We start from the raw sequence: 13,396 nt of genomic DNA, 5'->3' as shown, positions 1-13,396 counted from the left end.
TCATTAGGGGGTAAATGGAATTAGAATGCATCCTTTATAGGAACCATTTAAGTGGCATCAAAGGTTAAAATATGACCATATTAAAGAAAATGGAGCTAACCTGGAATGATGTTATCACTTGACTTCTCTATACATACATAATAGAGATGACCTTGCTAAACTTTAAAATGTGTATATGACAAACACGGCATCCAGAAAGCTACACATCAGCGTTTCCCACATTAGATGCAATTTGAGGCAGTGCCTGAATGAGGAAAGCAATATGTCATCTCAGCTATCCCACATCTTACTTTTGCTTCTTTGCCATATGAAAATAGGATGGGGCTGCTAAGCTTGACCTTTTCAACAGATTTAAGATTGTGTAACTACCACCAGGCCAGGACTTGTGGGAATACAAGGAGGACTGTACAGAGCAGCAGCTGGGAGCAAGATAAACAGCATGAGAACCAAGGACACCTCTAGAAGAAGAAAGAACAGCTCACGGCTCTGATTGGATAAGCACCCAGCATGAATGTTTGAAGAGTTTGTGGAATGCTCTGTTGAAATGTAAAGGTGGACAGGAAAGTTGTAGGGGTGAATGGGAAAGCTAGAAAAAGAAAACTTGTGGAGATATATAAGTGATGTGAGAACTTGTAATAAATGATTTGGATCGTTCTCATCTGAGTCCGGGCATCAGACGCTGCAAGAACTTGCAAGGTGAAAGAAGATGATGGTTTTCCTGCAGGCTTCCTCAGCAGCCAAAGAGTTATACAGGGCAGTCACCTCTTCTTGCACCAACTGCAGCATCCCTCCACAAAATAGCCTGGGTAGGGAGGCAGGCAGAAGGCGGGTATATATTGGTTCACCAAAGGACATGGAAATTATCTGTGGGCCAGTTCAGGATCTGACACTTGGATTTGCTTTTTCTGGGTTGTCTCTCCTCCATGGCCAAGGAGGCCTGGGCAGCACATACTGCCATGCTTTATAGCACCTGTGGGCAGCATGATCTCCCACCCCCCATCCACAGTTCTCAGTGTGTTACAGCCATCATTCATACAGTGTCTTTTGAAATTCTGAAAATTTCAGTATTTATTCTGTCGTTAAAATGCCACAGTATATTTGTATAGTCATTTTCAAGTGCACTGACTTGTTTGGTGAGCGGATGACCTGTTTGTCAGTGATAAGCAGCAATCCTCACTCACGCGAGTGGGTGTCTTCCTCAGAGTCATGAGTTTAAGATGAAGGAAAAAAAAAAAATAGATAGATCAATGTGTTTGTGAAGAATAGGCTTCCAACTACAAACATATGTAATCCTGACTACATTTATCCTCCAATAACCTAATGTGTCAATGGAGTTGAACAGCTTACATAAGATAAATAAGAACTACCTCCATTCATCTGAGTGGCTCTCTGAGTTCTGTCAAATTCATAGTGTTCCTTCTTGGCTGCTTTAAAAAGAATATGTGGCAACTCGTCTGTCCTCTAAAATGACAACAAAACAGTTGCACATTAAAATATGGGCTCAAATTGATGGCATTCTCCTAAGCAAGCTACAACTGACCCTTATCTTGAAATAATTTGAAAGTATAATTTAATCTGTGCAATGGACTCAGTGGGTTTCCCTCACATTTGATGAGACCACGTACATATAATTACTCAGTGTATTCAGTTACTGCTGAAAAAAGTCCTCAATTTTTTATTCATGGAAGGATGAAAAAACACTTTTTTCAGGAAAAGTAATTAAGCAAAAACTTTTTTCCAGCTATGTTCTGGAAAGTGGAAACAGGGACAGGTACTATGGGAAGAGCACAAGGAAGCTGCTAGGCTGTGTTGGAATGGAGTCAGGAAAGCCAAGGCCCAACTTGAATTAAAATCATCAAGAGGTGCCAAGTTCAATAAAAGCTTCTACAGTTACCTCAACCAGAAAAGGAAAGTTCAGGAGGGTGTAACCCCCTACTAAGTGACAGGCAAGCTGGTAACAGCCAAGGAGAAGGTTGAGGTACTCTACAGCTTTTTTTGCCTTCACTCTCTCTGATAACTGCTTATGACACAGCCCTCAAACAATTGATTTGGAAGGAGGGGACTGGGGAAGCAACAACCCTCCCATTGTAAGTGAAAATCAGGTTCATGACCACATGCAGAACTTTACTATAGGTCCTGGGATGAGATGCATCCCAGAGTTCTGAGGGAATTGGTTGATGTAGTTACCAAGTAACTCTCACACGGAATCACCGAATCACAGAATGGCCTGGGTTGGAAGGAACCTCAAGAATCATGAATCTCCAACCACCACGCCACAGGCAGAGCCACCAACCTCCACATTTAATACTGGACCCGCACAAGACTATGATACTATGATACTATGATAGACCAGGCTGCCTTTGAACACCTCCAGGGACAGGGCATCCACTAACTCTCTGGGCAGCCTCTTCCAGCACCTCACCACTCTCATAGTAAAGAACTTCCCCCTGACATCCAACTTAAATCTTGCCTTTTTCAACTTAAAACCATTTCCTTTTGTTCTACTGTTATCTACCCTTTCAAAGAGTCATGACAATCAGCTGAAGTCCCTGGTGACTGGAAAAATGGCAACATCACACCCATTTTTAAGAAGCATAAAAATGATCCTGGGAACTAGTGACCTGTCCATCTCACCTCTGTGCTGGGGAAGATCATAGAACAGATCCTCCTGGAAGTTGTGCTAAGGCACATGGGTGACAGGGAGGTGATATAGAAGAACCAGCATCCTTTCAGCAAAGGCCAGTCCTGCTCAATTCAACCTAATGGCGTTTTATGATGGTGTCACTGCATCATTGGGCAAGGGAAGAGCCACTGATGACATCTGTCTTGACTGCAGTAAGGCCTTTGACGCAGTACCCTATAACATCCTTCTCTCCAAATTGGAAAGATATGGATTTGATAAGTGAACTGTTGGATGGAGAAAGAACTGGCTGTGGAATCAAGTCCAGAGAGTGGTGGTCAATGGCTCAACATCGGGATGGAGATCAGCAATGAATGGTGTCCCCCCAGGGGTCAGTGCTGTGTCCAATATTCTTTTATATCTTCATCGCTGACATTGTCAAGTGCACCCTCCTCACATTTGTGGATGACACTAAGCTGTGTGAGGTGGTCAGCACAGCCAAGAGACAGAATGCCATGCAAGGGGAGTTAGACAGGCTTGAGAATTGGGCCCAAGAGAACCTCATGAGGTTCAATAAAGCAGTATGCAATCTTGCACTTGGGTCAAGGCTGCCTTAAAGTTAAGCTGGTGATAAAGTGTTGCCTGAGTCATGGGACAGCCTTCTGTGAAATATTCCCTGATTCAGTTATATCTCAAGTACCTTAGAGTTAATCTGTCTGGGGACCTAATGAACAATCACCTATTCTTCACAGGAAGTTCCTTTATACCAGCTTCCTTCATGGACACATTTAGCGTGATCCTTGTGTAAGACAGTTCCCTGCTTCTGTGCATTCGTAGCACTCCTAATTCATAGTAACTTCTCTTTATAGATGAACACTTCATTTTATCACCAAATATTACTTTCTTGTTCTTACAGAAGACTTTTTTTTTACTCCAAATGCTGGACGTGCTTGGAGTTCTTGTGGGAGAAAAAATAGGTTGGCTGTAGTGTTCAGATGAATTAATCTCACTGTGCCAGAAATACTTTACATTCTCATAAAGGTATTCAAAGTGAAGCACTTACTTAGGTCAGAAAAGAATAAGAACATCCACAAATGTAGGGGAAAAACCTCTGCCTATCAGTTGGCAATACCTTTAGACATACCTGCATGTATGAACTGGTGAACTTGCTTTGCTGGGATCTTTATCACATGGATCATTGGTCTGTGACACTGAGCTCCAGGAATGTTTTCCCAGAATTATGTGGAAAAGTACCTACAAGAAAACACATTTATTCTTGGATGTAATGTTGTGATACCAGAAATCCGTTACCTTTCTTTCCATTATTTTCTCAAAGCTGCTTGATTTAATCAGAAACAGAATTGCTCTGTGTTAGTGTGATGTTTTTCTTATGAGAGGTAGAACAGCTACCATGTCTCCTTGATGGAGACCCCAAAATGCAGTGGGTTTTTATTCTCCCTTCTTGTCAGTAGCCCCAGTACTCAGTTTGAACTACAGAGCAGAGCAGACTTTCATAGCTGAAATTCTTTAAAAATAAAAGGCCTATATCTTCCACTTGTAGGAGAAGCATGTCATTCTAGGCTGAAAGAAGTGGTTACCTCCTGAGTTTGATATATACAGGATCTGCTGGGATGAACTATAAAATGGGCACTGTGATGGCTTCACCCTGATGAACAGTTGAAATTCACAACTGCTCTCTCACTCCCTCTACTTAAAGGAAGAGGAGAAAATGAGATGAGTAAGGGCTCAAAGGTTGAGATAAGGGCAGGGAGATTATTCAACGATTACTGTCATGACCAAACAGACTCAAGGAGTTTAATGTAATTTATTGTCTATTACTAAAAGAGGAGAACAGTGAGAACTAAAACCAGACTGAAAACACTTTCCCCCCTTCCACCCTCTTCTAACTCTTCACCCTGAGCACTACAGCAGAACTGACAGGATACTGACATTTCAAACACAAAAGCAGAATGATCTCCTGTGCAAATTTTTTATTGCTTAATAATCATGTAATTATTGGCTTGTACATGGCTGCACTTAGACAACACGCTGTCTTTTCTAGGTAACGTTCCGGACAAGGATCTATCACTGTAACATTAACAGCCAAGGCGTCATCTGCCTGGACATTTTAAAAGACAACTGGAGTCCAGCATTAACCATTTCTAAAGTTCTCCTCTCCATCTGCTCCCTCCTCACAGACTGCAACCCGGGTAAGACAAATTCACTTTCATACATTTGCATTCCTTTGCGGTTCATAGTCTGTCAGTGATTAGGATGTGGTTGGTGCACTCTTCTTCTGCTCTGCTTTTTAAAAAAGACCAAAATTTAAGTCTCAAATTAATTAAAATTGAAGCACAGTAAAAAAAGAAAATGTGATATTAAGACCTCTTGTATTTTTAGTAGTTGGGAATAAAAATCTGTTAATTCAGAAAGTTTAATTAGGGGAAAATACTTTGTAGTAGGCACCAATTTGTAAATTACAGCCAGGACATTAGTACCAAGAAAGATAAATGAGTTAATAAATATTGAAAAGGAAAGCTTTCATTTAAATATGCTGGTAGTATGGCCTCTGAAAAGAATATGAATAGTGGCGACAATGATGGATGTCTAACACGGAATCTACAAATAATGAAAATTAATTTAAATGAAGTTTATTCAATATCCTGGACAGCCTGTATGAGCAGTCAAAGCAAGCTGTCATTCATATTAACTCGCATAGCACTTAACCTATTCCCTCAGCTGTTTTAGATTTGTTTTCTGCAATTGACCACTAGATCTGTAATTTCCATTTTCTCTTAATCAATTTGCCAATGAATGGTTCTCATTGCAGCCTTCAAAAATTTGTATAAAGACATTAATACAGAGTCATATAAAGAAAAAATAAGAGCTCTGTTTACGCATCTTGAATGTTCTTGAGTTTGTTTTTTTATTGTATGCTTAGTTTTGTTGTATTATGATTAATTACTATCTAGGTTTTAAAACTTTAGGTTTCCTGTTTCTGAACTTTTCTCCCCAGCCAAAAGGCTACAGAAGTGCATTTCAAAGTGTGGAATGTGAGATTCTTGTGTAATCAGGGGCTGAGTCACACGCTGTAGCAGAAGTCTGAATTATTTCAGAGCTCCAGATAAAGTGAAAGTCAACTTTCAATTGCAGTTGGCTGCACTTTTTCCTTGTGTGTTCATTACAGTGTGTAGCATTAATTACTGCAGTGTTCCTTCCATCTGAGAGCCAGAGGTGTTGAGGAGCTATAGAGGAGTGCTGTGGTACCGTTTCAGACACGTTTATTTCTGGAGTGCTGGATGCTCTCTGCATGCCTCTACAGAAGACAGACTGCTTGTAGTGCCCATCCCAACCTGTGCAGAGGTGCCTGTGTGCAGTCAGGTGGAGTGGTCACGTACATAAAGATAGGAAACAGATATTTGCTCAAGTGTCTTAGAGACCAGGTAAAGAGCTGCTGAGTCACTGCGGCAAAATCAGTAGCTGTCTATTAGCAAATACAACCATTTCAGAAGTTAATAGCAAAGTTGTGTTGTGAGTGAGAAACTGAAAATAGATGTGCATTCAGTTGTACTCACCTGTTTTTAGGGGCAAATCAGTGGCTTGAAAGCTTACCAGTCCTAAACAGTGGTTTGAAACTTAGAAATTTACCATCTCTGATCTCTCAGACATTTTCTTTCCCTTAGACCAGTTTACAGATGTTGTCAAACAGCAGTGTTAACTCAGCAAATAGTTGAGATGAACACTGAAAGCTGTATAAGATATTATCGTGTGTAGCACATTAACATTCAAAAAATTGGTAGTTACCTTTCAGTTTTTTTGGTTAGTGGCTATAAACATTGTCGTGTCTGTAGTAAATAAAAGAATTTTATGACATGTCATTTTCAATTTAAATGCACTCTGTAAATACAAAGTGGTTGTAGGGTTTGTTGCTGTGTCTTGTTAAAATTCGCACAATTTTGGGGGAGGTGAGGAGTGAATGTAATTTCTTTACTTGCTAGTTCTCCTCCTATGAGGAGCTGATAGCAGTATCTGAACAACAGAGTCATTTTTGCCTTCCTTTGAGACTACTTGCCTTGAGTTAGATACATTTTTTTTAATATTAAAAAATGAACTTCAAATTTTAGTGATGTGCAACAGAAGGCTTTTTAATTTTCAGTGTATTGCCTAATATGCTAGAGCCTGTTCTGGTTTGTCCCACTCATTTTTATGAAATTTTATCATTAGCATGTCATACCATCCACCCAGAACGTAGGTAGGTAGATAGGCAGGTAGGTAGTTGGATAGGTAGAAAGACAGACAGATAGATAGGTAGATAGATAGATAGATAGATAGATAGATAGATAGATAGATAGATAGATAGATAGATAGATAGATATAGGCATCACTGATCTCTATATGTCACTGAGATACATAACACATATGCATATCACATATGCGCGTATCTATATACACATGGAAATATATATGCATATATTTTGCTCTCTATCAGCTGGGAGTGATTTTCTAATCACCAGGTCCTCTCTTCATTGCGCTGATCTGCCCCATTTTAAAGGCAGCAGCCTAACAGGAATCTCAATTTGATAAGCAACTTTGAACTCTTTGTTCACCATTCATCAGTCAGAAGTAGATCAGGTCAAATGGAAAGGAAACACTGAGTCTTCCACAAACATAAACACTTGGGACTGGTAAGTTTTCCACCCCCAAGCCCCTCTGAAGTGAAGAATAAAGTATCAGTTACCCCCTAGCCTTACATTTATGCAAATCTTCATTAGAACAACAAATAGCAGTAAGAATGGCAGCTAATTAACCCTCAGTCATACACGGTGATTAAACTGAGCTGGAGCACAGCTGCAGCTTCGTTGGCAAGAGCTGCTATTCTTCTCCAGCAGGCTGAGCAAATGAAAAGAGGTATTTGCCCCTGCCGCTTCTGTCATTCACACAGTCATCTACAAAAGACATTGAGAGAGTCTCTTTCCTCCGTTGTTATACATCACCGTCCTTTGTTTCCTATCACTCAAGGCAGGAGCTAGTTTGTCCTTTTTAAACAACTCATACAATCTTTTACTTATAAGCTGTCTCAGTCCCTTCAGTCCTGATTGTTATTAATTGTCTCTATTTTGCTTGGCACCATCAGGCAGTAAACTGTGTTAATGAAATGTCTTGAATTTTGTAACAGCTGGCTGACTTTTTTGTGGGGGGAAGGGGTGCTGTAGTGTTTGTGTATGAGCGAACATGTGTGAATTATCTGTGAGTGCAGGAGAGCCAACTGGAATGATATCAGAGAGATGGGAGAGATGATGGGATGCACTAGCATTCAGTCTGGGGATTAGTGCTTCTCTTTAAGGTGGTACTCTGGGGCATAGCACACCTCTCTTCCTTCAAAGCAGGGCCCCAGTCCTGTAAACGTTTTGGCATGTGCATGAGAAGCCCTACGAAACCTGATATATGGCTTCATCTGCATAAAGCTGTGTGTGAGTAAGAGCTTGTAGGTTGTGTGCTTGAGTGATGAGCGTATTTACTTCAGTGTTAGCTGCTAGGGCTTGCCTGCATGGGCAGTTAGTTATTCCAGAGTAACTCCATGTGTATACCCTCCCTCTTTGAAAATGTATTAAGTCAGGAAAATCTGTCTTACTTGGAGCAAAAGTCAACTGTGCATTAAGTATGGAAGAGTAGCCTGGGGAGTATAAATTCCCACACTACCTTAATCCAAAATAGCTTTAAAGTGCAGATGGCCCCTGTGGATTTGCATTTTTACAGAACTTGAAGTACAAAAACAAATTAATTATTTTTATATTTAGACAGCTGATGATGATGAGCTGGGTTAACATGTTTACTGTTCTCAGTTGGTCATTCCCATCACAACCCTGCCAGAGGTTCTCAAGTCATATGGAAAATTTTCATTTGCAAATGCTTCAGAGAAAATAAATTGAACCACTGACGAGACTGCAATGGAACTTTTTCCTGTGCATGGCCTCCTTTTTCACACATGCAAAATTTGAACTTTGCTGGCCTGATTATCCCTGATGTCTGAACAGTCTAACATCAAACCGCATCTGCTTAATAACACATGGCTAAGCCTTGATTAGGACATTAGAACAAGACCTGCTAAATCTCCCTTGCTTTTTTGTCAATGTTTTCTACTTGCATACCATTTTTTCCACGTTAGAGTTCCAGCGCCAGTGAGAATTTTATCCCTTGATTGCCCCATTGGCATTCTGTATCAGGAAAACTGAACCTGATGCCTCAATGTTGCTGTCGCCACTAGTCACTATAGTACAGGCTGTGCCCCCATGGTCTCATTTGGGCACTTAGAATCTCCTCCTTGCAGATCAAGGTTTGTATTGTGGTACAGAACAGAGCAGGAAAAGAGATAACTCAAGGCTGTAAGCAACCATGGTAGTTTTTTTCCCCAAAATGTGTCCAGTTCCATTAAACACTCAGCTGGCCACTGTAATGGAAATAACTAATGAAAGGCCGCATGAGAGCCTCTCTTTCTTTGCTCTTTAGAAACATCTGCCAAATTTCTAGCTTTAACTGATGCATGGAAATTTGAGAAAGAGAAAGAGAGGAAGAGAAAGTAAGAGAGGAAGAAAAGAAAAAAAGGAACAAAGGAAGAAAGGAAGGAAGAAACAAATGGGGAAGGAAGGAAGGGAGGAAGGGAGGGAGGAAAAGGGGGGTGAGGAGGGGGGAAGAGAGGGAGGGAGGGAGGGAGGAAGGAAAAGGAAGGAGGGGAGGAAGAGAGAAAGGATTAACGTCTTGCAAAGGCAGTGAGCAAACTGACAGCAGTAACCACTTAATTGGGCTTACCACTAGCCAGGTTAGTTGTTGTGACTCTACTCCTAGATGATGCAACAGCATTTTATGTTAGCAGTGTAAAGCTGCTTGTCCCCTGTTACTCTTTAAATACTCCAGAAAATGTAAGGCATTGTTCAATCACAGACTTAAAATTTGCTGTGAATGTAGTTTCAGATGAAAGCATGCATGTACTCAATAGTAAGCATACATATAGAAGTAAATGAGCTGGAAGGATACCACTGCTTTACTTTCATGTGAGTCCCATCAATTTTTATAGGAGCTGCAGTTACTCAGCATGTCTGAAAAACAGACTGCTGATGTTTAAAGGCTTTTCAATGCATGTTGTGGTACTCGAATATAATACCTCCATTAGACACACGCCTGCTGATTTTTACAAGTATTGCCATGAGTCAAGGCTTTAGTGGATGGTTTCATACTTTGTTAACCCACACTGAGTAACATGACCGTGCAATGACTTACATTTATCTAAGTTTGATGAGCAGAGTCAAGCAATATCCTAGGGTTAGGGGATCCTTACTCATCTCACCTAGGGACATGAGACATGCTTTCAAGCTTTCTTTGTATGAGTCATCCTTATGTTTTGCCTTTATATTTCTCAGAAACTTGATTGTTTTCATCACAGGGTTGTTATAGTTAGCAGTTGCAGATAACATTTTTGCTTTTCTATTGCAACCATAAACTCACTGTGTGGTTTGGCATGATTTAGGTTGCCTAAATATCTTCTGCTAAAAGTATTAGCACCCTTACCAGCCATGAAGGTGCTGGAACTAGAAATGGGAGGTAATTCAATATCCTTTTTTCTTTTTTTCCTTTATTGTTTCCCTAAAGTTTTACACATAGTTTATGCAGACTCACTGTTTGGAAAGGTTTGAGTGCCTACACAGAGGATTTGTCATATTGGTTGGAAAAATTAAGCCTCATTAGTCCATCACTACCAATTGGCACTGGTATGTGGCAGGTAGGCTCTAGCAGGTAGGCACTGGCAGATCACAGCCAGCCAGCTGTGAATTTCCCTTCACTGGTCAAGTGGTTTCAATTGAAACCTCTGAGGAAAACCCATCCATCATGACCTTGATTGCCAGACTTCAGTGTGATACCCATGGACATGCTCCATTCTCCTGATGCCACTTCGGGGTGGTCACCCCTAGTGCAGGGGCAGTAACATCCTGCACTGCTGTGGCTGATTATAAAGTGAGCATCTATCAGTCATTTAGATTCCACAGGAATATCTCCTTTATTCAGCCTCTAAGCTCCAGCCATACCAGCACACATTTTAATAGTCTAATAGGTGCCTACTCTACCAACAAAAAGATCTATTTTCAGAGTTGCTGAGTTCTGAAAGCAGTTGCCTGCCCAAAAAAAAAAAAAAAAAAAAAGTTTAAAAATAAATCTAAGTCAGCTTAATAAAGGAAAATGTAACATAGCTGTAAAAATAAAATCTGTTCCATGCTGGAGTGTTTGGCTCTGAGCAAGGATTTGGCTGCCTTGTGGTCACAGCTCTGCAGTTTGGCTTCCATGTTCCAACTTTAAAATAGCTACCCAGCCCCGGGTAATGAGGAACAGGTCCATGCCCCTCACTGCTCGGCAGACTGGAGGTGGTGTTTTTTACTCTGCTTCTCTATATTTGGGCTTTTTAGGAAGCGTGTATGGTGTTTGTTCTCATCTGGTGCTCCTCCATAGCAGAGGCTGCTTTGTGTCAGTGCCGGTTCACATCAGATGTTCCTTCTGCAATTTTTTAGGCTTCCCAATTATCATTCTTTCCAACCCCTCACCCCAAGTTGCGAAGTGAATGTAGAAACTCTGGATGACAGCAAGTTCAAGGGATGAGCCACTTCTCATTTTCCTCATTCAAGTAATTTTTTCCCTTAAAGCCATAATCTGCACATTTTGATACTATCAAAAATCAACTTAACAATCAAATCTCTGTTTGCTGGTTTTTTTCTCCTTCTCAGTTGGCAGCTAAACAGCTCTGTTCAGTTTATTAAAAGCACTTCCAGTTTTCCCCGTGCATAAACATATTTTGTACTGCTTTGTGATGGAGCAACATTTCCTTTTAGAGCACCTTTGTCAAGTCATATAGAAAATGGGAAAATCCTAAATACTCCCGCACTAACCCAGAATATGTTAGAGTACATATGTCAAATGTGGTGAGTATTCCAGGAAATGAGTGAAATACTTAGAAATTGGCAAAACAATATTTGATTTGTTCAATTTTATGAGGCTGGCTTAGCCCTGATGCTTTAATTCTCCTCTGGTACTCACAGGCTACCAGCTGCGCTGCCATAGAATAGTGCCATCGGATTTACAACAAAATAGTCTTGTTTTGCCACATACCTCTTTTGTAAGCAGCAGAGGGCCATGTAAACAATAAAATTGTTCTGTTGTCTGAGATTATTTATATTCCTCAGCTTGGAGCTATTTTTCCCCTTTCTTCGGAGTTTATATACTATCAGGAAATGGGATGGTTCCTAGACTGTTTCAGCACAATGGAAAAATACTCTCTTTGTGTCTCGAGCACGAAAAAATCTATTCCTTGTCAGTCAAACGTGGCAACAAATAAGAGATGATAAAAGAGCAGTTAGGAATCAGTTCACAGAGTAATGTTTTGATTAGGTTTTAAGTTTCAGTGTGAGCTTTCTGTCTCTCTTAGAAGTCTCTATCTTGAGACATCTCTGGATGATATTAGCTCGCTCCTGAGGCTTTTTCTTAAGAAATACAAAGGTAGCATGTGGTCACTCTGCTGTATTGGTGTCTCTGGATTATAAGCAGAGTGGATATGTGCGTGACATACATAAAGGCCATAATAAGTTATCCTAATGTATCATGGAAAGTAAATGTAGCACTAAACTGATCATTTTAGTTCTGCTCTCTGTGACTGTAGACTGACAACACCCAAAACAGGATTGGCTTCGGTAAAACTCATCAGCATCCACTTCAATCACATGAGCAAAGCTATCCTGCCTGCTGCATCAAAGCTCTTTTTGCCTAACGTACCTATTTATCTTTAAATACTTCATGTTCTCATGCTATTTCTCCAGAACCTGCTATACAGTTATTGAAGTAATATGTACATATATGGACTGATTATATCATATATTCTAGAGCACTGATTATATCATATATTCTAGAGGTGATATTTACAAATCCAAGATAGTTGATCATTGCCATTCCCTTTAAAAGATATTGTAGTATGCCATCTGTACTGTACTATAGCACGTATACTATATCAGTTACTACACTATGGTTTGAATCATGTGCAGCTCCTCCTACACAGCACCAATATGTCACAGGCATTTAGATGCAGGCAGACAAACAGCAGGTTTTTCAGTACTCCCTGGGGGATTTAGGCATGTCAGAGTCCCACCAGGACTCTCTGCACCATCAGGAAACAACAGACTTTTTCTGCAGCTGATCTTTATAGATTTGTGGACATGTACACCCATAACTGTTAAACATATACAGTGATGTGTGTATAAACATAAAATGAAACTTAAGCAAATGCAAGAAATGTAGGAGCACACTATGAAAATTATCCATAGATAAGAATTGAAAGAGAATTAATTTGCTTTGCCATAAAGCTGATAAAAATGTTATGAGATATTCATAGAATCATATAATCACAGAATGGCTTGGGTTGAAAAGAACCTCCAGGATCATCAAGTTCCAACCCCTCTGCCGCAGGCAGGGTTGCCAATCACTCGATCATGTACTAGATCAGATTGCCCAGGGCCCCATCCAACCCGGCCCAAATGCCCTCGGGGATATTTTGTTCTTACTGGTGGACTGAGTCCCACAGCATCAATTCATAACTGTGGGGACTATTGGAACAGCAGGAAAAAAAATTGTGAACTCTCATCCCCTGAGTAGTTCTCAGGGAAATATGTGTGTCGCTCCAAAAGTAATGTCGCCTATTTATTTCCATGGAAACTACAACAGATACAAAAGCTCAATAAGACTGTT

At 40.4% G+C, this 13,396-nt stretch overlaps 1 protein-coding gene across 3 annotated transcripts in view; it reads left to right on the top strand.

Annotated features, from left to right (window-relative positions):
* Positions 1–13,396, top strand: part of LOC107309305 (ubiquitin-conjugating enzyme E2 E2) — a 208,536-nt gene that overhangs the window by 179,653 nt on the left and 15,487 nt on the right. For all 3 annotated transcript variants that reach the window (XR_014942960.1, XM_015853994.3, XM_015853993.3), the window contains one exon: positions 4,683–4,830. Coding sequence is in view for 2 of the 3 variants with exons in the window: in XM_015853994.3 (XP_015709480.1) it covers positions 4,683–4,830 (148 nt within the window). In the remaining variant the exon portion in view is untranslated. The remainder of the gene's footprint in view (positions 1–4,682; positions 4,831–13,396) is intronic.

This window comes from Coturnix japonica, chromosome 2 (assembly GCF_054131305.1).
Source record: "Coturnix japonica strain WE chromosome 2, WE-NBRP24, whole genome shotgun sequence".
NCBI classification, from domain to species: Eukaryota; Metazoa; Chordata; class Aves; order Galliformes; family Phasianidae; genus Coturnix; species Coturnix japonica.
The sequence above is the reverse complement of the archived record's forward strand: the minus strand, read 5'-3'. Positions and strand labels throughout refer to the sequence as shown.